The sequence below is a fragment of the Tamandua tetradactyla genome, chromosome 17, assembly GCF_023851605.1.
Source record: "Tamandua tetradactyla isolate mTamTet1 chromosome 17, mTamTet1.pri, whole genome shotgun sequence".
In the NCBI taxonomy this organism is placed as follows: Eukaryota; Metazoa; Chordata; class Mammalia; order Pilosa; family Myrmecophagidae; genus Tamandua; species Tamandua tetradactyla.
The window spans coordinates 46,570,420-46,593,774 of NC_135343.1; the positions used below are offsets into that span (position 1 = coordinate 46,570,420).

Below are 23,355 nucleotides of genomic sequence, written 5' to 3' on the forward strand. Positions count from 1 at the left end.
GAAGGGGGCAGCGGAGAGGCTGGGGGTACCCATTAGGATCATACCTGTGCCTCCAGTTATGCTGCCTGGGGGCCCCTTCCTGTGCCCCCAGCCACATGCCCTCCCTGCTGACGCATCTTCCTTCTCTTACCCCCTCAGCCTGTGGCTCACAGTGACCCTTCCAGACCAGGTCTTCCTCTTCTCTCGACACTGCTTTCATGTGGGTGAACATCCTACTCCCTGGCCTCTGAGTTCTGAGTCTCCCTCATCTTCAAGGACCCTCTCCCCACAAACTCTGGACCTGGTTACCACCCCGAGTTGTTCCACTCAGATGCCTTAAATTCAGTCTATTGCCTCGAACCCCACGGTCTCCCATCTTTCCAGCACCTCGCTCATTCTCCTTCTGTTTTTAAATTGCTGAGATCTCAGATTCAGGCTCCCCAGTTCTCCATCTTCACAGTCTCCTCCTTCAGCTTGTGTAGCACAGGGCAGCACCTCAACCCTTCCCTTGTCCAAAGGTCCTTCCCACCCCAACTGGTGGGAGCCCTGCTCTGGAGGAACCTAGCCAACCACGCACCTTCTCTACACTTGAACCCAATAGCCTGATGGGTTCCTGTCTCTGACTATAGCTGGACCCTCATAGCAACTGGCAAACAGACCTCACTGGCCTGGTCTATTCCCTCTCCCACTCTCCACATTCTCCACCCTAAACCTCTGCCCTCCTCTCCCCCCCCACCCTCATCTCTCCACTCATCTTGAGCAGATAAGCATGCTTCCTTCTTATGGAGAAAACAGAAGGCATCATAAGAGAACACCCTTGACTTCCCATCATCCAACCTACAACTTAGCTGTGTCCAAAATTTTGCTCCATTCCTGACCTTCTGTAATCCCCCAGTAGCTATCCCTTCCCTGGGGAGACAGACCCCCCACCTGGGCTCTGCATGCTCCAGCCCACTCAGGGAGCCCACTTGTAGACTGTCCTCTCTCTTTTCTACTTTTCAGTCCACTGACTCCTGTTTCAATACATGACAAGAACCTCCCATGTGACCCTATTTCAGCCTCCAGCTACTGTCAGGTCTCTCTCTTCCCCAACATTTCTTTAATGCATTATCTACACTGGCAGTCCCCACCTCATGTCCCACTGACTCTTCCACCCACAGCAAATGTGATTTCTGTTCCTACCACATGCCACAAAAATCTTCCTCCCCAAGGCAACTGCCACCCTTCTCCCATTGTACCTCCGGGACTCTTCTTAGGTCTCAACTCCTTGAACTCTCGGGAGCAGTCCATGCTGCTGAGAGCTCCCTCCTGTCTCTCGTCCTCTGTGGTTTCCCTCTTAAATGTCCTCATCTGGTCAATACTGCTGTGCTGGGGTCCCAGGGACTGGGACTGGCCAGGACTTCTCCTCTGCATGCCCCAGCCCCACCCCAGTGACTCAGATCTCCACAGCTCACTGTCCCCAACTTCTCTCTTTGCATATCTCACTGGCACTTGAACTGAACGCATCTAAAAGGGGAGTGAAGTCACCATCTTCCTCTGCCGGGACCCAGCTCCCCATGGCAGGAATGCTCTGGCCAGAAACCCTGGGCCCTCGCCACCTCTCCCTTCCCCTCCTCCCCGCCAGCCCTCCTCCACACCAGCCCAGCCTGCCACCCCAGCCAGAGTCTTCTACAACCAAGTCCGATCTCGCCTCTTTCACTACAAAATATTCCTGTTCGCCTCTCCCCACCCCGTGCAGAACTGACGGCACACACCTCATTTCGGCCCCTCAGACATGCTGTGCTATTTTCTACCCTTGAGTCATGGCCGGAGCAGTTGCCTGGGCCATAAGCACACTTCCCCCATTCCACTCCTCCTCCCCACCCTGGCTTTCCAGTCTCGGCCTGACGCGTACACACTCATCCAGGATGGGGCTGGCCCCCCGTCCCTGCACTTCTTGTGTCCCAGCATGACGTCGCATGGCTGGGAGGCTGACCATTGACTTGCCTCTCACCTCCCCATGTTAGGCCATAAGCCCTGTGCCCACCCCGGCATCCTTAAACTTAGCCCAGTGCTGGCTCTTTGGAGGTATTCTGCATGTGTCGGCCCAATAAGTAGAAAGAAAAGAGGCACAGGCCCTGCCTCAAGCCACTGAGCCAGTGGGGGTGCCTGAGCCCACAGTGTGAGAGGAGCCAGGGAGGGCGGGTCCTACCTCGGTGACAGGGCCCAGTCTGCACCTGTGCCTTCCTTCAGCTTAACTTGGTCCCTGGCACCCACCGGAAGTCAAGACACAGCCACCCATGGCCACCGCAGGGAGGAGGCAGAAGGAGGTGCAGACCCTTTCGGGCCCTCAAAGACTGTGGTGACGCCTGGACTGGAGCTGGTGGGCATGGCGGGCTTCCTGGAGAAGGCCCCACAGGCCCTAACACTCCATTCCCCAGGCTCTGGCCACTTCCAAGGGCCAAGCAGATGGGAGTCCAGAACCGGGGTTCAGCACCCGGGCCTCTCCCCACCCCCTCTCCTCCATCCACCTTCTCCCTCCCCACCCCTGCCGGCCTCCGAGTCCCCTCCACCCTGCCGCTTCCCCTCGTCCCCACGCTGCCACTGACACAATGCACAGCGCCCACGCTTAAAAATCTAAATGCTTTTGAAAATGTTTAACCTAGTTAGACAAATTAGCAAAAATTTGTGCAAAACAATTTAGGTATTTAAAATATTCAATGTTTTTAAAAAACTGGAAAACTGTTCTTAGCTTTCAGCTGCAAAAACCAACAAAATATAACATCCCAGCAATCTTACCATGAGGTGTAACATAACCCTTCGGGAAAGCTGTTAAACAGCTACTGAGGCATCCTGGGAAATAGCACTTCATTTATTCAAATGCACATATGTCAGGCTTTTGCACCATATGTCATTCCAAGCTATTTACAGTAATAATTAAATCTTAATCAACGTTTAACCTCTGTAAAATGTTTGAAGAATCCTAATCACCCTTCAGACTGCACTAATGAAGGAGAAATATATAAACATAAAAGGAAAATGATGCATAGATATCACGCTGGAAAGAACAGTAATTGCAAAATTGTATTTCTTTTAAATATAATCAGTAAATGATGTAAAGTAAGCCAAGGAGTATTTTAAGTTAAGACATCTTGGATGTCAGAGGTGTGAGCAGCTAATTTTGTTCTGCTACCCATAACAGATGTAGCATATTTTATTTTAGTGCCATTATTAGCAACTTCCCATGCCGGCTTTCACTGAAGCACTGAGGCCCGCATTAAAATCAGAGGCTGCTCACCGCCGCGGTGGAGGGCCATGGTCCAGGGCCACGGACCACTCAGCCCACTCCCTGGCGAGTGCTGGCCCCAGGCGGAGACCGACAGACCCAGGTGCCCCTGGGGGTGAGGGCACCAGGTAGGAGGGGAGGGGTGGGGGAGATGCAGACAGTGGGAGGGCTCCTGGGGGGCGGGGGTTGAGGCACTTTGGAGCTGGGGCTTGGGGACCGAGCTGGCATTCTAGGCTTCCTCTCTCGTTTCAGTTCTCTCTGCCCTGGGTCAGCAGATGCTTATGGCTGCCAACTCCATACACCAAACCTGGGCACTCAGAGATGGGCAAGCCCAGCCCCTGCCCTTGAACAGCTGGCAGTCTGGGGGGAGGAGTCAGACAATGAAAACAGATGGATTCCAGAGAGACAAGCAAAGTGCCATGGTAACTGGGGAGGGGCTGGAGGTGACAACTTATTGATGAGGGACCAAGGAAGGAAGACTTCTCAGAGGAGGTGGGCCAAGAAGAAAATGGAGGATTTTGACAGGAGAGAGCAGGGAACACCTGCCGGGTGAAGGGAAGAGCCCTGGCCTGGTCTGTGGGGGTGGGCAATGTTGGGTATGTTGGAGGGAATGGAGGTGGGGAGGGGACAGGCAGGGCCCGGCAGGCCATAAGAAAGTATCAGCGTTCTGAGGGCAGCAGGGAGCCATGGAAGGATTTTGAGCAGGGGCAGGCCATGATCCAGACTCAGCTTTGGGTAAGTCTCTCTGGTGACGGTGGGCGGGAAGGATGGATGGGAGAAGTAAGGAGGGGGCAGCTGTGGGAATCAGAGTCCACAAGAGAGGCACCAGGTCCTGCCTCATGATGCTGCCAACAAGGGCAGAGAGGAGGTATGCTGGGTTCTGAAGATGAAATCCATAGGAGCTGATGACCAACTCCATGTGGGGTGGGGAGAGGGAGGTGTCGAGGATGACTGTGCGCTGGATAACTCCTAATTCTAGCTCAGGAGCTGGGGTGGCTGCTGACGCCATCTCAGAGGAGGGAACACAGGCGGTGGGCAGGCCGGGGTGGTGGGTTGATAGACTCAGGCTTGGCCATGTGGAATCAGGAGTCAGGGGTGCCTGCGGGTCCCCCAGGCGGAGAGGCTTGGGAGGCAGATGGGTCCAGGGTTTTGGAGCTCTGGGCAGGGGTCTGGGCAGGAGCGAGAGCCCGGGATGTGTGAGCACAGCAGAGCCTCCACAGTGGAGGAGGTTGCCCAGGAGAGCAGATGGAGGGAGAGGATGCCAGGCCCTGAGGAACATGCACAGTTGAGGGGCGGGTGAAGGGAACAAGCGCTTGATGGCAGCCGTGGCGGACCAGCCCAAGGAGTGGAAGCATGACAGCGGGTGCCCCAGATGCCAGGCAGCCTGAGATGGCCGTGGTCACCAAGCAAAAAGTTTTGGGGGAGTGGTCCTGGTGGGGGCTGACAGGCTTTGGCCTTGGCAACTGAATTTTGGGGATCTCCTAGAGCCCAGATTTCCTAACCTCCCAACCCAGTGCTGCCCCTCACCACAGCCCCTCTCTTCCATCCTGGTTAACTCGTTAAGACCCGTCCATCTGTCTGGCCAATGGGCCACCATCTTCTAGGTGTTGGGACCTCTGGGGTCCTCACTAATGGGCTCAGAGGGGGAGGCAGGGCAGGGACTCTTGTGCTGCCTGCTCGGCCAGCCCTGCTCTCTCATCCCCTCTCCACCAGAATCAAGTCTCTCTCTTCCAGACCACCTCCCTGGGGGATGAGTCTCTGCCAAGAGAACCACGCTGCCAAGGGCCCAGCCTGGCAGTGGTCCTTGGACCCACCAGTAAATGAACACAGTTCACTACTGGGGTAGTGCCCTTGCTGCCACCTCCTGCTGCCCTCACCTGCTCTGGGGTCCCAGATACAGGAACAAAGGGCTTCAGCTGCTCTCTTGGGGTCCACTGCTACTTGGAGGGGCTGAGGAATGAGATGCAGAAGCCAGCTTTATGTGGAACGAAGGTGACAGAACAAATGGGGCAGTGGCGGCAGCAGCTCCCAGGAGAGGTTGGAAGAGAGGGAGAGAGGTGCCAGGGTGCAGAAGAAGCCAAGGGGAGGGGTGTGGTTCTGACCACAAACCAGCTTGGAGTGGCTCTCCTGGGGAGGAGAAAGGAGATTGGGCAAGGCCACAGGGAGAATTAGTGACTGAGGCCGAGGCTGCCAGCTGAGAGGCGATAAGCACGGGTAGGGGGCAGAGACCTGTGGGCCCAGCCTGTCCTCTGTGACAGAGTGTGAGGCAGGCCGGTCTTTTCATCTGGTGGCCTCCGCCCCAGGCACTTGAGAGCCAGGTAGCCGGGGGCTCTGGAGGGAGGGGAGGTGTGTCTGGATGGGGAACCAGAGCCATGGAAGGCAGGGGCTACAGGGACCAGCAGGAAGCTGAGGTTATCTATCAGCACTGGCCAATGGTACCCTTACCCCACCTGCCCAGCATGGGAGTGTTAGGAAGACACCTGACCTGGGCCTCCTGGGAATATGTGCCCCACCATGAAATAAGCATGCCCCCTGCTAGTACTCCCTGACTCCCAGGCAGAACCTGCTCGCTGGCCCCCAGACAGTCTCATCAGGATGCCCCCATATCAGAGCCCCCCACCCTATCCCACAGGCCCGGGTCAGACCCTGCAACCCTTCCCAGCAAACAGTCCAACGTGGATGTCCAGTTGTGTTCCAGGTCAGAATGAGCAAACATCAGGCTCCTTGGCCGGTATCCCCTCAGCCTGCCCTCGGCACCCCAAGACCTGGCTGGTTCTAGAGCCCCAAGAACAACCTGGTGGCCTCTTTTTGTGGCCTGGGAAGGGTTAACCCTGAGCTATTTACCTCTGTCTCCTGGCTCATTGGGTCGGGGCCGGAGTCAGGAATGCGTGTGGGGCCACCTCTGTGTCTGCAGCTCCTGCACGCACACCTGCAGCCGGCGGCCAGTGGATAGTTTACATATTTGAACCTGGAGCTAAGGTGCGGAGACATAAACAGGAAACTAGATCCCCCCGCCTGTGCCCCATTCTCGGGGGCTTTTACCTACTACAAAGGCCCTCCTCCTCCTCGCCTTTCTTCCGGAGGCTTTTCTGTCTCCTTTTCAAAGGCACAGGGCTGGGGGCGGGGCATTCAGCATGACCCTGTGACACAGCTCAAAGCCACCTCCTGCTCCTGCCTGGAGTCTGGGCCTCTGAGGGCCTGTGGCTGGTGGCGACATTGACACAGGGTCCAAAGCCCAGGTCGGCACCTGGCTGACCCCGTGTGCCTGTGGCCTCTTCCAGGCCTCGGGCTGGCCTGTTTCCTGGGCAGCCCCATCCCACCCCATCTCACCCTGCTCAGATAGAACCCAACCCCCAGACCCTGTCTTTGGAGGAAGGGAAGCTATCCTGAGTATCCTTGGAGGGCAGGGGAGCAGCCTAGGCCTGAGGCTGGCCCTGGATCCCTTGGTCAGACCCTGTGCTGCTGGCGCTGGGCTCCCACTTTGGCTGAACATGCAGGGCCTTCTCACACCTCCCCTAGGTCCCTCACCCCTCAGTGTCTCTCCATTTCTCACAGATGGCATAGTTAAGCTGTAAGGCCTGAGTCCAAGCTATATCCTAATTTTCCAAGGTTGCCTCCTCCAAGAAGACCTCCCTGATCTTCTCAGCCCCAATCCACTGCCACTGTCTCCAGTGTCCACAGCACTTGTTTTCCTCTCCATCACATCTCCAGTCCCAGTCCCAGGCTCCCCTCCTCCTCCCCTGATGAGCCTCTTGAGGCAGCTCAGTATCCCTGAACCTTGAACAAAGTGGGTCCTCAATAAAAGCTGAATCAAATGAAACGGCAGCACCCTAAGCACACGGTTCCTTCTTACACGATTCCATCTCCCCTCTGCTGGGTGCACTAGGGGATGCTCAGACCCCCTCCGTACTTTGGAGCTTCACCTTGTCCTTGGATGCTCTCTGGTGGACCCATCTCAGAATCATTCTCTTCCTCCGTCTCCTCAGCCTCCAGTCCTCAGTTTCCCCACATGTGCAGTGGGAAGATTTTCTACCTCCTGGGGTTAGGATATGGATAGTATCAAGAAATTGATGGGAAAGCCCTTTGGAGGCTTAGTACTCGCACATGATTCTGCACAGGGAAGCAGGACCCTGTGGTCACCCTGGCGCCCAGGCCCACTCTCCTGTGGCTCCTTGCTGTGGGCCATGCATGTCTCAAACACTTTCACAAGTGGGGGCGCATTTAGTCCTCTCGACGGAAGTTCTGCACAACCAAGCCCCCTCCCTCCCTGTCCTGGACTTGGCTAGAAGGTGTTCTAGAAGGTCCTGGAAAGGAGAAATGGGGAGGGCCGGCCTGGGAGGTGGGTCTGGAGGCCTGCCTTTGGGCGTGTGTGCACACGGCCCAGTGTGTGCACGCTGGTGTGCACTCCCGCGGGGGCCTGTGTGCACGCACAGGTTTGGGGTGTGTGTGGGGAACAGGCAACATGACAGGTGGCGTTGGCGTCCCTGGGCTCCACGCAGCTTTGCCTTTCCCATCCGTCCCTCCTGGGGGGTCCTGTGGGCAAACTCCAAGAAAGCAGCGGGCGGGGAGGCGGCAGATTTCTGACGGCAAAAATAGCCCGCTTCGGAGTTCAGGAGGGACTGATTCAACCAGTCAACGAGAAAAACCCCAAACAAACATCTCCAAGCAAAGTAGGAGATGGATTTAAGACTGGTGAGAGAAAGCCCCTGCCCTGGGAGACGGTGAACCCTGCTGTGGCCTCCTGAGGGACACACGCCCCTAGACACGGCCTCGCATCAGCCCTGGAAGCAGGAGACGCTGAGCCAACCAACCAAGTCAGGTTGGGCCCAGAGGGAGCCATGCCCTGCATTGGGTGTCCACAGGTACAGAGCACTGGTTCTCAGCCACAGGCACAACCTAAGAACCTAGGGAGGGGAGGGAGGATTGTGGCCCCCAGGACGGAGACAGGACACACACCTCACCAGGGTCTGCGCTTGGATGGTATGACAGGTCCTGGCGGGGCGTAGCATGGAGGACCGGAGGTGGGGTGATTCCCACAACACCTCATTCCCAGATCTTTCCCCGTTCTTGGCTGGGAGTTTAAATCCTTCCTCAGAGAAAGGGAGAGACACTGGGGGAGATATTTGCCTCTCATGGGTCACAGCTGCCCAACCAAATTGGTTCATCAATATCATTTTCTTCAAGGTTGGTGAGGGGGAGAGAAGGCGTGGTGGAGGCTCTGGAACCCACCAGCGGCACCCAGGTTTTCTCCCCATACAGGGAAGGTATGCCTCTTTGTTTCTTATCTCTGAAAGCTAGAGGGGGGCGCAGTGGGAGTGAGGAGGGGAGGCGGAGCTGGCAGGGCTGTGCCGGGAGGCTCCGAGCAGGAAGCCCTCAGGGGCTCTGATGCTGCTTTTTCTTCCACTCAAGGTGTTCAGGAAAGACGAAGGGGCAGGAGGGAGATTGGGGAAGAGGTGAGGGCCCTGCTGAGGTGTCAGGGGAGGCCAAAGGGCAGGGGCCGGCAAGCAGGCTGCCAGAGCAAACAGGCCAAACAGGAGACTTCCTCCCAGCAGTGAGCGGAGAGCGCCTGCCCCAGGCCACGCTGCCCCGCAGCAGCTGGTGCCGGGAAAAGAGAGACACACAGGCCAGCCCCTCCAGAAGCAGCCCCAGCCCAGAGTCATGAGGCCCCGTGCTCCCTAGAGCTGATGGGAGGACGGAAGGAGCCCATAAGGGCTCAGGGGACTAGAAGCTACGTTCTGGTGAAGGCTGGCCTCCCCCTCCTGGGTCCCATTCAAGAGCCACGTCCCGCCCTGGCCTTAGATGGTGGCTCTCAGAGGGCACCCCCATGCTACAGATGCCACCCGAGGCCCAGCACCCCACTTAAGGCCACACAAGCTGGCTGTGAGGTGTCCCAACTCCAGCACCAGGGCTCTGTCCCGGTTTTCACTTCTAGCCAATGGGAGAGCCCAAGGCAAACTTAGTCCCAGCACTTCATCTTAAGGCTGGGGGGACCGAGGTCTTGGAGGCAGGGCCCAAGGTCAGACAGGGAGTTGGGGCTGAGTGCCACCAGCCAGAGGGGAGAAGGGCAGGCCTGGGGGGACACGGGGTGGGCCCCCAGCCCCAACACCACTGTGGGGCAGGGGCAGAGCCCCCATTGCCCCCCACCCCCCACTCCGCCTCAGGAAAACCCCACCTTCTCCCATGGACACATTTCAACCTCACCAAATCAGCTAATTATTGACAGTTGGTGAAGAGGAGATTTCACTTTTTCCTCCTGTTAAACTGCTCCTAATTAGTTCCCTGTCACCACGGCTGGCCCGCCCGCCCGCCGCCCGCCCGTTCACGCAGTAATCCCGCTGCACAGTGCCTCATTAACCTTTTGCTCCTCTCCTGCCGCCTGCCAACACGATGAAGACAAAAACAGATTGTCTAACAATGGCTGCGGCTTGTATGTGCAGCCCCGTTCCCCAGCCCCCGAGCTCCTGGGGGAATAGTGGGGAAAAGAGAGGGGAGGGTGGTGGGGGGAGAGCCCGAGAGGAATCAAGGAGGAGAAAGAGGCACAAAGAAAGACAGAGACTAGACAGAAACGAGGCGGGGAAGTGGGGAGGGGTCTTGGCCAAGGCACTGCTGCTTGCGCTAGAGACGTGAGGTTCATTCGGTGGGGCCGGCAGGGCTCCCAGGTAAGGAGCTGCGGCTGCAGGGGCCGGAGGGGCACGTGCGACGCCAGAGCTGGCCCCTCGTGGCAGCTCAGCCTGGGGGCCCAGACCTCACGCCCTGGCCATCTCCCTCTAGGGACCTCGGGCACCAGGGCACGTGAGTGCACGTTTGTATGTGTGAGTGTGTACATGTGACTATGTGAGAGTGTGTGTGTGACTGTGTGTGAGTGTGGGTATGTGTGTAAGAGTATGTGTTGTGTGTCTCTCTCTCTGGGAGAGGAAAGTGATGGCGACAATTGCCTGGAACGGATAGCCTTAAAGAGGAGAGGGTCAGGAAGGTCAGTACAAATCAGGCCCCACCAGGCCACAGGGACGCCCCCACAACTACCTGGTTGAAAGCAGCCCCCTGGTAAGCACCAACATGGGGCTCCGATTTATTTTCATCACAGCCCTCACTATTCCATGACATTTCTTACCTATTTATATTTTGTCTCCCACACTGGAAAGTAGGCTCCCTGAGACCATGGGGAACGGCACAGACGCCCCAGTCTCAATGGGTTGGGGAACAGATACTGGGTGCCCAGGAGACCAAGAAACCATGTGCTGATAGGCCTGTCCATGCCTGGTGACTGCTGGCTCTGTGAGCCCTGGCCGATGACCCACAGGGGGCCATAAACCCCCAGGGCACAGGGTCCACCAGGTCAGGTCCTCTGCTGCCCGAATGGGTGCTGTGACTGCAGTCGGAAGCAGGCAGACCTTGTACCCCAGAACTCACATCCGAGTCCCTGGGGGCCCCTGCCCTACCTGCTGGCCCACTGGCCCCCATTCTTCCTCTGTGGTGGGCTAAAAAACAAAGAAAGAAACACTTATTCTAGAACGTCTCTGTGAAGTGGCCACACATTCCCTGGGAGGGGTTGGAGGGCTAGGTGAGGGAACTGGAATGCTCCCAAGCTGTGGTCTGGGGCTCTGATTTGAGCCCCCCCTTTTTACCTAAGGCAGGGGTGGGCTGGGGAAGGGTTGTAGGCTCGCTCTGCCTGGGTACAAAGCCCTGTCACCACCAACTTTGACCCTTGGACAAGGTACTTAACCTCTCTGTGCCTCAGTTTCCTCACTTGTAAACAGGGAATTATATCAGTTCCGACCTTGTAGGACTGCCATGTTCTGACCACCAATTCCCACCTCAGCCACCAGCCCTTCCACTCACTGGGACCCCATCAAAGACACACCTTTCCACCTTGGTCTGCGTGTGCCCCCTGCCCCCTCCCTGCCCCTCACCACGGTCTCCCCAAGGCCCCGGCCCCTATCTCACAGAACACGCAGTGAGTGACACTTTTTTTGATGGTCTCCAATGGTTTCCTATCCCTGAGCTCACGTCCCTGATGAGAGAGAGAGAAAGCTGAATTACGACTGTGCCTCTAGACTGTTTGTCTGGCCCCATAACCCACTGCCGAGTCTCATCAACCACATCTCCTTCCCCTGCAGCCCACCCCCGAGGTGGGGTCCATCTAGCCTCTCCCTCTGCAGTCGCCCCATCCCCGGCTGCCCCTTCTCATTCTTGATGGCTTTTCCCCCAACCTGTACCCCCTCCATAGTGACCTCGTCTCTTCCCCACTGTGCACCCAGGGCTCCCCCATCCATATTTCCAGCCAAAATCTCCCGCTAGAGCTTTGGATCCACACATCTGTCTATGCAACCTGCCTTTAAATGCAATAACATCTCTGGCTTGAAGGCATGAGGAGAATTTAAAACAACAGCACACAGAGCTCCCAGCGTGACGTCCAGCATAGTAGCTGCTTAGTAAATGGCAGCTATGGTTCTTATTTGCGATATGACCTCAATACCATTTTAATACAAATAGTAATTTGAAAAGAGCGGACAAAGCCCTCTCCCAGGAATTGAAGGGGGGTGGGGGTTGAAGTCCTTTCCTCAACCTCTGGGGTTAAGTGGCTTGGAAATCCCACCCCAAATCACTGCAGGCTAGCCGCTGTAAGAACCGATGCCTAAACTCTATCTTCAAGGCCCCTAATTAATTAATTAGTGTTCCAACGAATACTCCTGTTGACAACCGTGGTGGCTTTTGGCACGGTTGGGTCAGCCAAGCAAGTCCAGACTTATTGTGGCAAATCCCACTGGCTTCTGGGATGTGAGACGCACTCCCCATACGGCAGAAGCAGCGCCTTGTTAGAATTAATTGGGAGGATGAAAGGGGGAACGAGGTACCCTCAGCCAACTGGCTGCTGGCCTTGGTGCCATGGGTCCCAGACAGGCATCTAAACACCCCCCTAATGCGCAGGCCAGCCTGCATCCTGTCGGGGTGGATGGGGCCGAGGAGGGGGTTCTGAAAGTCACGCCCCCACCCTCCCTTCATGCCAACAAAGACTCATTACGCAAGGCTGAGGAAGAGACTTGGGTTGCCATTAGAGGGATTCTGGTTAGACACCCAGGAAAACTAATTTCTGTGACTATTTAGAGCAGGCATGGAGGAAAAGAGGAGTCTAACTTGGAAAAGAGCCCCTTTGGGACCAGGTCTTCTCCCTTTAAAGTACTGCAGCCAGAACTGGAGGCATGGGTGGGTAAACAGGGGCCATCATATCTCCTTTTACTTTTCCCCCACATCAATCCTAGACTCTTCCCCACCACGGGGCTGCCCTGAGCTGCCTTTCGGCTCCACTACCCCAGGGTTGGTAAGGTGGTTGCATGAGCAGAGAATCTTGACCACAAAACTCAATCAGATACAGTGTTTCCTAAGCACTCTGGACCCGCAGGGTGACATCTGGGGTTTGCTCCCAGATTAGCACCTGGCTTCTGAGACCCTGAGCTGGTCCCTTGTTTGTTCGAGGGCTCCATTTCCCCATCAGAGTCAGGAGGCTGGTAAATTGGATCTTGACAATCCTCCCCTCTGGGATGGCCTCCAATTCCAGGCAGTGGGGTTTCCTCTGCCGTGGGTCCCTTCCCCTATACAGGCAGGCGGCTGAGAGTCACATGCAACTTCTGAACACCGTCATGCCTGCAAGCACCCAGGCCGGGGACTCTGCCTCTTGCCTAGAACCACGGACTTGGCCTGACTGCACAGACAGATGCGATGGGGATGCCGGGGGCCACGGAGAAGCACCTCCACTCCCATTTTCAGAACTTCTAGACAACCTGGAATCCTCTGCTCTGTTTGGGACTCCCAGGTTGCAGCTGTTGAGCCTATGACAAGACAGGGCCCTGGGGGCATGAGGGAGCTGCTGGGACATGTCACATACCAGGCTTTCCACCCCTGTGTGCTGTGGACCCCAAGACAGAATCTCCTTCCCCATCCCAGTCTGCTCCTTCACTCTGGGCTCAGAGGAGGGAAGCAAGTCCAGTTCTCACACTCCACAGACTTTGGGGGCCAGCTCCCTAAGATTCCAGTTCTCCAGGCCTCATAGCCCAACTTTACCACACCAGGCCAGGCCCCTTATTTTCACCTTTTCTCTGGTAGACTTCCCCACTCCACCACCTCTCCTGAGGCCCTACCTGAAGCAGAGTCAGTCTTGAAATTAAAATTCAGAAGTCCCCTGCTGTGGTCACGGCCTTCTAGTCTTCCCAAGGGCTCAGTGACTGCAAACACTACAGTCACTCTTTGACCTTGCTAGGTCTGTCTCTCCATCAAACTCTGCTTCTTTCTCTTGACCTACCTGCCCACCCTCATGCCCAGCCCAGCTTAGACTCTCTGGTTACCCCTCCTGATTTCTAACCAATAAGCACCCCCCTCAGCCTGAGGGCCCCAGAGGCCTCCCTCCCCTGAGCTGGCCCCAGGCAGCTGGATAGACAAGCCCCAGCCACACCCACAGGCCACTGCCCCTCCCCTCCTCCGCCAGCCCCTGAGCCGACCCCCCTCACGCCACCCACCAGGCTTCCCTGCCCGGCCGTCCCGGCCTCCCCACTGAAGGTCTCAAACCTCTGTGGTCCTTAAACCCTGGCCACACCCTCCTGATACCCTACGTCCTCTCTGTTCTGTCACAGAGAACACAGCAGCCATCAGGACAACTTCCTCCACAGCCCCACCCCCGCTGCATCTGCTCCCCCTCTCCTCTTCCTCCGGCTAGAGTGGGGAGGCTCAGCTCTCTCATCACCTGCGCTGGGCCCTGCCCCTTTCTATGGACTTTGCTTTCCCCACTGTCCTCCTGGCACCTTCTCTTCTGCATGCACACAAACTCCAGTCTCTCCTATTTTAAAAAGGACAAAACAAAGCAAGAAAGAAAACCTCCTGATCTCACACCTCGATGTCATGACTTCCCTGCTTCTCTTCTCTCCCCCTTGGCCCGGTCTCCTTGACCAGTCGCCGTCTGGGAGCATTTCCTTGGGGACATGGCTGGCTTTGACTGCCTGGACTCTTTTCAGGTCTCATGGAGCTTTGACCTCTCAGGCACATCTGACCCTGTAGACGGCCCACTCACCCCTGACGCCGTCAGCCCAGCTCTGCCACCCTCCCTTGTATCTCCCCCTGGCTGATCCCCCCCGTGCCCTCCCTCCATTACTGTTTCTGTGCTGGGGGTCTCCACTTGTGCTCTCCAGCCCATGCCTCTCTCCTGGGCTCCAGACCCAGAGCCAACTTCCACGGTCTACCTCCACATGGATGTCCCCCATGTCCACCCAATTCAACACGCTGTCCTCCCCTCACACCTGCCCCCCACCCCTGCCCGGGTCTCTGTCTGGTTAAGGAGTACCTATATCTGCTTGGTTGTTCAGAAAAAAAGAAAGCCAGGAGCTCCTCCAGCCAGCTCCATTTTCCTCCCCCCACATTCCGGCATCAAATCCTGATAAAGCTGCCTCCTAACACTCTCTTAAACGGGCGCACTTCTCTCGATGCCCACTGCCAACAGCCTGGTCCAAGCCGCCATCATCTCTCGCTGGACGTCCGCCACAGCCTCCTGATGGTTCCCTCTCCTCCAGAGCGCCAACCCACCCTCTACAACGCAGCCACAGGGGCCGTTCAAAATCAGGAATCTGTCGTCCTGCTTGTCATGGCCCCTATGATTTACATTTACCCTCCTTGCTTTGGCTTCCAAGTTCCCAACTCCACCTGGCCCCCAATGCCTACTACCTGGCCCACCTCATCTGTTCCCCTCTACTTACCACAGACTTTGGTCAGTTCTTGGTACGTGCTGGGTGCTGCCTTACCTCAGGACCTTTGCACCAGTCCCCATGTCACCTGGCCAACTCCAATACATCCTCCAGGCCCCAGATGAAACGCCATTTCCCTGTAGGTTCAGTTGGGCCCCCTGCTGGCCCCTCCCACCTCCAGCTGACCTCCTCCTATCCTAACACTCCTGCCACTTCATTCATAAGGCCCTACTTTATGATTGTGCTCATTGCCTGATCTTCAACCTTGAGAGATCAGAGACTGGGCCTGTCTCATTCACTGCTGAAACCCCAGTGCCTAGCACAGCGCTTTGGAGTCAGCACTGAATAAGTATTTGTTCACGGATGACCCAACTTAGACCCTCTGCACTCCTTCTTGTCCTGCCCACAGGCCCCTCCCCACTGCTGACCTCTGACATCTGTGGGAAGAGGCTGATGGCTAGCGGCAGGGCCAGGCCGAAGGCTGCCAGGCACACGAGGCTTTGCACGGGAAGGAGCAGCCGGGGGCGCGCCTGCAGGAGGGCCGTCCTGTTGGGGAGAGAGACAAAGGGGGCCCATGAGACCTGAAGACGGGGTGGGCTGGCTGCTGGTCTCCATGCTGTGGCCCACTTAGAGTCTCAGGGCCACGGCACGGTAGGTCCAGGCTAATGCCAGCCTGCAGCTAAACAATCGTGGCAGAATTCTGTCTTTGGGGCCTTTGCCAATCAGCGTCCCTCTGCCCAGGCCCTGCCCTGAAGGACACTGCTGGTTGAACCCTCAGCTACGCAAATCTTAAGGGAATGCCTGTGGAGGTCGCACCCACTATGGGTTCAGCCCTGTTCCAAAAAGGCCACATATGGAAGAGATAAGAGAGCAGGCTTTAGCCCCTGCTCCTGGAGAGTAAGAGCACCTGCCAAGGCAACACATAATTGAATAGCAGGCAAACCAGCGTGGAAGCCAAAGTCAGGCAAGTACACAGACTACACATACAGCCAGGAGGGATGACACTCCACTGTCCCACTGGCCATCCCATCAACCTCCATCCAAGAGCCTCAGGGTAGGGCAGGGACTTGCCCCAGGCCAGCGTTAAGTCTGCAGGAGTCCAACGTACTGTCACCCAGAGCTGTTCCTAGGTCCTGTCTTCGGGACCCTTTGTCAGCTCCATCACCAGCAGGCTCACAGCTGGCACCCATGCCCCACATCAAGCTGGGCAGGAGAGGGGTATGAAAAAATCCCCCTCCAAGGCCCTGGGTCCTCCAGCTCTGTGATAAAACAGGGTACCCCAGACAGCGCAGGGGCTCTACCAGCTGGCAAACACACCTCTACTATGGTGTTCATTGTAGCCTTACATTTCACATCATCCATCAGGCCTGTTCGGGGAGGCCTGGGGTAGGAGCTGCCGTCAGGCTGGCTGCACCATGTCCCAGATGTTAGGTGGGCACTAAATCAGTCAGCAGAAACTGTCAGCTTCCATACAACCAGCCCCTGATATGAAAAGGATATGATGGGGTCTTGCCCCTTTCCCTGCTAGCACAAGGGTGGCTGTGTCCTCAGGCAGGTGAGAGGCCCTCCCGGGGCCAGACCCCAGTGTGGGGGTCAAGAAAACTTCACACCACACTCACCTCCTGGGACAGGAATCCCAAGAGCACCTAGCCCTGAGCAGGCGGCAAAAATGGGAACAGAAGGTTCCAAACATTCCGGTGGAACAGAATGAGCTGGACAGTGGATAAAAAGGCAGACTCCCACGGGCCCCTTGCCCCTTCGAGAAAGACCCTGATTCAGGTGGTACTAGCCCCGGGAATCTGCATTTCAAACAACTGTCCATGTGTCTAAGACTCGGACCACATTTTGTGAAACCCTACTCCAGGCGGGTTCTCTTAAGGAATCACTAAAGACCCAATTGCTTGTAAATTCTAGGCAAGTATTCAGTGCTTAGTAATTGTGCATTTTTATTACTTTAGTTAAGGGAGGACGCTGGTGGCTGGGCCCCCCTCCAGCCCTTCCTGCTGGCCCAGAGACTAGTATCTGTCCAGCTGTTGACTTCAGCCCAAGAAGAGCTGTTGAAAGAGGAGCCTTCACAGGACTGAGAGCAGGACAAGGGACTTCAATCAATTCTATCTGCCCATCTGACCCCTGACTTTGCCTGGGTCCAGCGCCCATCCTCTCCCTCTCCTCCATTTTAGTCCTGTGCCCCAGTGGGCTCACCCCCAGGCCTTCTAGACTTCCATAGGCAGCATGGAAGGACCGGGAGTAATTAGAGATGGGCTTTAAGATGGTTTTCAACTCAGATCAACTTCTCAAGTATGTCGAGAAGGGTGGGTTCCAAACTCGCCCATAGGACCTGGGGCCCTGGCTCAGAAGAGGCTGTGAAAGGTGGGGTGCCGTCTGCCCCAGTGGCAGGAGCCAGGGTCTCAGTTCCTGGGAGATCAGGGCAGGAAGAAAGGGGATAGGAGGGTGTAAAATTCCCAGAGGCACAGCCCTGAGGGTCGCCAAGGGCAGGGAAGGGTGACAGGGGGAGTGACGTCCCCTCCTGGCAAGCAGAGTCTTCGTCCTGAGGACCCCTGGTGGGGTGGGGGCACTGGGAACTTGGCTACTCGATGGGGGTAACTGAGTTGAAGACCCCACTGGAGGGTGGGGGGTCCAGGAGGCCTCAGGCCTGTGTTCCCAACTCAGGAGAGAGGCAGGTCCAAGATCCCACCCAAACAGGAGCCCCCAAGTCCCAGCTCAGAGCAGGAGGGAGAGCGAACACAGCAGGATGGGGGGAGGGGAGCAGGAGATGAGATGGCAGGGAGGGATTGGAAAGGCAGCTGGGGGAGTTAAATATGCAGATAGAAAGATGTGCAACTGCCTGGGAAAAAGGAAAGACCTGGATGCCAGGGAATGGGAGAAGCCAGAGGCACAGTCTCAGGAACCTACTGTGGAAGATGTGACCGCCACCATCCCTGACCCCCAGCTCACACAGCCCCCCCTGGACCCTACCTGGGACTGCAGGGCTGGGGAAGCGAGCCATGGCTCTCCAGGTCCAACACAGGCACCCTGCTTCCAAGTTGGGGCCTTATGTCTGGGGAACTGATGTCGGGGTCTCTCTCCCCGCCCTGGGTCTAAAGCCTGCTGGAGGGCGGGTGTGTGTGAAGCGTGTGGAGTGTGAGCGCAGTGCAGCCCGCAGGGGCGGGGGCGGCTGAGAGAGGGGCTGTTACATTTGTGTGTGTTTGGGGGACCTTGGGGTGGAGGTGTGTGCCTCCCCTCGGGCTGAGGCCAGTGTTTGGGGTGGGGCGGGGGGCGGTGGTGAGGATCTTTTCCTTTCAGAATCTCAGAATCAAGGATGACTGATGGTGCTGGGCTCCCACCTGGCTGTGATCCCAGCAGGAAAACCAGGGCCCTTGATTCCGAGTGCCCCTCATAGAGAAGGTAAACTGAGGCCAGAGGGGAGGCGACACAGGGCCCTGTTCCTGGCCTGCCACACAACAGCTTGTCTCCCCCACTGCTGTGCATTCCCTCAGCACTTGGAGAGGAGTTTTAGTTTGCGCTCCATTAATTTGCAAGTAGGCTGCTTTGTAAGCGTTCTTTTGTCTTTTTTCTCTGATTGTCCTGCTTCTCTCACCCAACTGGGGCTCCCCAGAGTAGGGGCTGCCACCCCCATCAGCCTGTTCAGCAGAGGCCCTGCCATTGGCACCCTCCACCCACAGGCTGTCAGGTGATCACTGCGGCCTCGCCAAGACCCTGAGGGCTGGCTGGGAGGAAGGGCAGAGCCTTGGTGAGGGAGGTGAGGAAGAGGGAAGGCCCTCATTCTCCATATGGGAAACTGAGGCCCAGGGAGGCTCTCTGACCTCATCGGACTGGCTGAGAGTGGTGGGGCTAGAACCCGGTTGAGTTTTCCTAGGCTCTCTGTGCTACCTGGCCCTGCCTCTCCTAACATCCCGCAGAGCTCACGAGCAGTTCTAGGGATATATCTGGTGAGGAAATCTTTGCGGTAAGGAACTGGATCTCATTCATCTTGATATTCCTGGGAAGACTCAGGCTGGACTCTCTCTCCTTCCCCAAGACCCTCTCAGGAGCTCCAGGGAAGGACCACCAAAATACAGGATGGACAGGAGAACAGCAGCTAACCTCCTTCCCCTACCCAATCCTCAGGCTTCTCTGGACCCTGAGCTGAACCAGACAACCCGCACCCCAGACTTTAGGCAAGTCCCAGGCTGGGGAGGCTCAGAACTAGAACAATCCCATCTCATCTCCCATGCCCACCTAGCCTGATTTTGAGCCCCCAAACCAATGGGACACTAACTGCAAACCCAACCAAATGCCAGCCGAGAAGGCTTCGCAGACCACACCGCCCCCAGCAGATCCCAAGGCTCCGGGTTGGCACTACCGAATTCCAGGACAGCCTCAGCTCACAAGCCAGCTATGGGTACAAGAGTCAGGGGCACAGAACTGCTGTTCGCCCAGGAGCTGTTGATTTTTGGCTATTGCCAACTTCCACACAGGATTAATTTCTTTAAACCCCAGGGCTCAACATGCCACACCCGTGCTCAAGCTCCTCCAGAGCCCCTACCCCCAACTAGGGTAAGGAAGGGCTCAAGGGCTCATCTCCTCAGCTTGGCACACAGGGCCCCTCATCCACTGCTCCCACTCCACCCCTCTGCCCTGACAGGCTTTGCTTCCGCTGAGCCAGCCTCCTCGCTGTCCACACAAGGGGCCCACACCCTGCCCAGAAAGCCCTCTTTTTCACAGCAAAAACCCTACCCTGCTTCAGGGCCGTCCCAGCCCCTCTCCTCGGGAAATGAGTCCTTCCTTTTGCTCCCTCCCCTCAAACTCACCTTGATCCCAGTTCACACACTGCCAGGTCTCACCTGCAGCTCACTTGTAGGTGGGTCTTGCCTGCCTCCCTTATCAAAATACAGGCTTTCTTGGGGGAGGCCCTTAAGTCTGCTCCTCCCCTATTTCCACACAGGGCAGGACCCAAAGACTTGCTGACTCCATGAAGGGAGGCCTCCAAGAGGAAGCCAGATTCTAGTCAAGGGCCCAGGCTTTGCAGCCAGATTCCTGAGCTGCTGCTGGCGCTGCCATCTCTTAGTGCACCACCTTAAGCAGATGACAGAACCTCTCTTTCCTCAGCTAGAACCTACTTCATGGCATTATTGGGAGGTGAAATGAAATTACTCATTCATTCAACAAACACACATTGAGCACTTATTACATGTCAGGAATTGTGCTAGATGCTGTGCATGGTGGTAAACAAAAGGCACTCAATTGCCTCTGCGGAGATTACATTCTAGTGGGGCAGAGAGAAATTCAGATGCTGATAAGTGCTGTGAAGAAAAATAAGGCAGTGTGAGGCAAGAGGGAGGGGTGAGGCTGTAACCTTGGGGGGTGGGGGTGGCTAGGGAGGGCCACCTCCCTCTTGAGGAGGAGAACGGGTGCTTTAAAAAGCATTAGTTGTTACTGTAATGAGACTTGTGGGAACAGAAGGCCCCCGAAACAGGGGGTGGGAAGGAGGGTTTGGAGAAGCACCCTGCCCGCATCCTACAGCTGCCTGCCATCCACGAGGGAGGGGTGCCGGCCTCCTCACTGCCCCTGCCCAAGCCAGCAGCCCCAGCTCGGGCTCTTCCTGCCTCACCTTCCCCCTGGGCCTGCCCACACCTACCAGGCTACTCCCTCCCTCCCTGAACAAGCCTCTCCTTCCAGCGTTAAGTCTTCACCATTCAATTTCCACTCACTAATACAACCACTACTATCGTCATGATTACATCCCCTTATTTCTTTACAGACACAACAAATACATGTTCTCAGAGCATTCCTATGAGGGAGATAGGAAGGCCATTACCATCCTTGTTTTATAAAAGGAAAAACTGAGGCTCCGGGAGGTGACCACTCACAGAATCAGATGGCCCTGGCCCCAAACTCCTCCTCCTACCAGAATCCTCAGACTCTCCCCTCACAGAGTCCTGCATGGTTCACTAACAGAGCGTACACACATGCACTTACACATAGAACTGAGGCGAGCCCTCTCTTCTAGGGTGAGGAGGACTCACCCCTCAGCTTGGCATTCAGGGCCACCGCCCACCCCAGCTCACAGTGCTTCCGCTGAGCCAGGCTTGGGCCGGCCTCCTTGATGCCTGCACCCCCTGCAGCACCCAGCATTGTCCTGCAGGAACGATCCCAGTGGCCTGGCCTGGGCTAGCCTGACAGTGCAGGGCCCTCCCCGCACTTTCCCCCCACTTCCCAATTGCCTGGACCGGGATGCCAGCTGCAGCCCCTCCCGGCAGGCACCCCTCTGTCCTCACTGCCCCAACTCACTTCTCCAGCATAGACATGACAATCGGGGGCAGCACCAGGATGGGCATGGGGAGCACGACCCGCGTCAGCGCCGTCTCCAGCAAGGCCTGGGGGGACAAGCAGAGGCTGTGATGAGAGGGGCCGGAGGAAAGGGGCGGCCACCCTACAGCAGACCCCGCCCCCAAAGCCCTAGGTGTGTGGGTGTGTGGGTGCCACTGCTCTGCACAGCTGGCTGGCTGGAATTATTCAGGAGCGCGCCCATGATGTCTGCTCCCAATGACAGAAAAGAGCTACCCCTTCTCCCTCACGGGCCACAATCACCTGGCCTGGGGCGGGGGCTGGGAGGAAGCATGTGGCCGGCTCAGAAAACAAAGCAGCTGCTGGAAAGACCAGAACAAACAGCTGGGGTGGTGGAGCCACGTGGGGCCTGCAGTGCCGAGGGGACACGGATTCTTGGCTGCTTTTTGTTTGTTTGTTTGTTTCCTTTGACATCCCTTAAAGACTAAGATTGGGATGGCCTGGCGCCTCCTGGCTCTGGATGCGAGTTTTTCTTACTGATAAGAGGTCAGCTTTGGAAGGGGCACGGGATCTACTCCGGGTTGGCCGTGTCTTCACCCAGGGGCCTCTGGGGCCCCCAGCGCCCGATTCCCGGGCAGGCTTAGTGCAGGGCGCGCTCCCTACTCAGCTCAGCAGCAGGTGGGCTCACTGACCCGCATCGCGGGGAGTTATTTTAATCCCATGTGCTCGCTGGCCCCAGAGGAGGCTTCAGGAATGGCTCAGAGCCCGTGGGAGTCTCGGACAGAAAGGGGCTGACTGTGCCAGGCTGACAGAAGCCCCGTGGCTGCAGAAGGGCAAGGGGTTCCCTCCTGCTGGTCGCCACAAGGAGGCGCTGTCACCAGCGGCCTCCCTCCACAAGGAAGGACAGGTCATGGAGGCGGTCGGGGTCAAGTAGAAGATTGAGGCTGTGTCCCCTCTGATGATGGGCTGAGGGCTGAACATTTCTCCCAGGAACCTGTGCCCTTCACCACCAGCCTCAGGAAGGCCTGGGTGGGGGCCCCTCCAGCCTCCTGAACAGGTGTGGGGACCCCAGAAGGGTCTGGAACCAGTGCAAGAAACAAGAGGGACCCAATGTGGCATCCACACCCACAAGCCTTGGATGGGCAGCCACTTTCCCTAAGACTGGAAGGGGTGGGTGGGTGAGAAAGAGGCCTCCCCAAATCCGAGGGGTTATCACGAAGGCCTCCCTGACAGGGCTGAGGCTCCGTGTACCCACGTGGGAACTGGACAGGGACAGTGGCTGATAGGGTCTGGCCTCAGCACTCAGAGGCCAGAGCCCCAGGGCTAAATAAGCTACTGGCAGTGAAGGCTGAGAAAGCATAAGGAGATGGGCAAGTGGTTTTTTTTTTTCCCAATTATCATTGCTAGAAAGGGTAAGACGAGTGAAACCAGAGTTGAAGGAGGGTCTTCTTGTAACAAAATGATCTTCCCCAATCACCCTGAAGCCTCCCACAAGCTTGAAATCCGTCCCTGGTGAGGTATCGCCTCCAGAAGTGCCTAATTACACAGAACCACAACCGCTTGCCTTCCAGGCCTGCTTCTCTTACCCAGGAGGATAGCGAGACCCAGAGGCAGGGCCCTTGTCCTGGGGAGGGGAAAAGAAAGCTCCAGGGGAGTCTCCTTTGCCCTCACCAATTAACACCTTGTGTGGATTAGGTGATCAGAGAAGTTGGGTCCTGAGGGGCTGGGACGAGAGATAGAACGTTTTACAGTAGTGATGGAGGGGAGGCTGCAGAAAAGCCAGGGGCTGTCCAGAAGCTGCAGGTCTGACTGGGCTGGAAGGCGCCCTGGGGCTCATACAGGAGAGGAGGTGGGGGTGGGGAGGAGGTCAAGAAGACAAATTAGGGTGCTGAGGACAGAAGCCCTTCCCTGCTGCTGGCCTCCCAGCAGCCCCCGGGCCCCTGGCCAACCCACGTGTCTGGCTGCGATCTTGGAGGAGCCCACAAGGTTGCCGTCCCCATCCAGGACATCGATGCCCTCCTCCAGCTCCCCGTACCGCATCAGGACCACGTTGCAGATATTGGCACTGGCTGGAGAAAGAGCAGGGAGGGAGCAGGC

At 57.0% G+C, this 23,355-nt stretch overlaps 1 protein-coding gene across 3 annotated transcripts in view; it reads right to left on the reverse strand.

Moving 5' to 3' along the window:
* SFXN5 (sideroflexin 5) overlaps nucleotides 1-23,355 on the reverse strand; it is a 136,440-nt gene that overhangs the window by 2,126 nt on the left and 110,959 nt on the right. Inside the window, exons 11-13 of one of the 3 annotated variants that reach the window (XM_077134559.1) lie at nucleotides 23,212-23,327; nucleotides 21,262-21,347; nucleotides 15,399-15,516 (exon numbers count right to left, since the gene is read on the reverse strand). In XM_077134559.1, coding sequence (XP_076990674.1) covers nucleotides 15,399-15,516; nucleotides 21,262-21,347; nucleotides 23,212-23,327 — 320 coding nt within the window. The remainder of the gene's footprint in view (nucleotides 1-15,398; nucleotides 15,517-21,261; nucleotides 21,348-23,211; nucleotides 23,328-23,355) is intronic. The other 2 variants (XM_077134560.1, XM_077134562.1) reach the window with 2 other exon arrangements.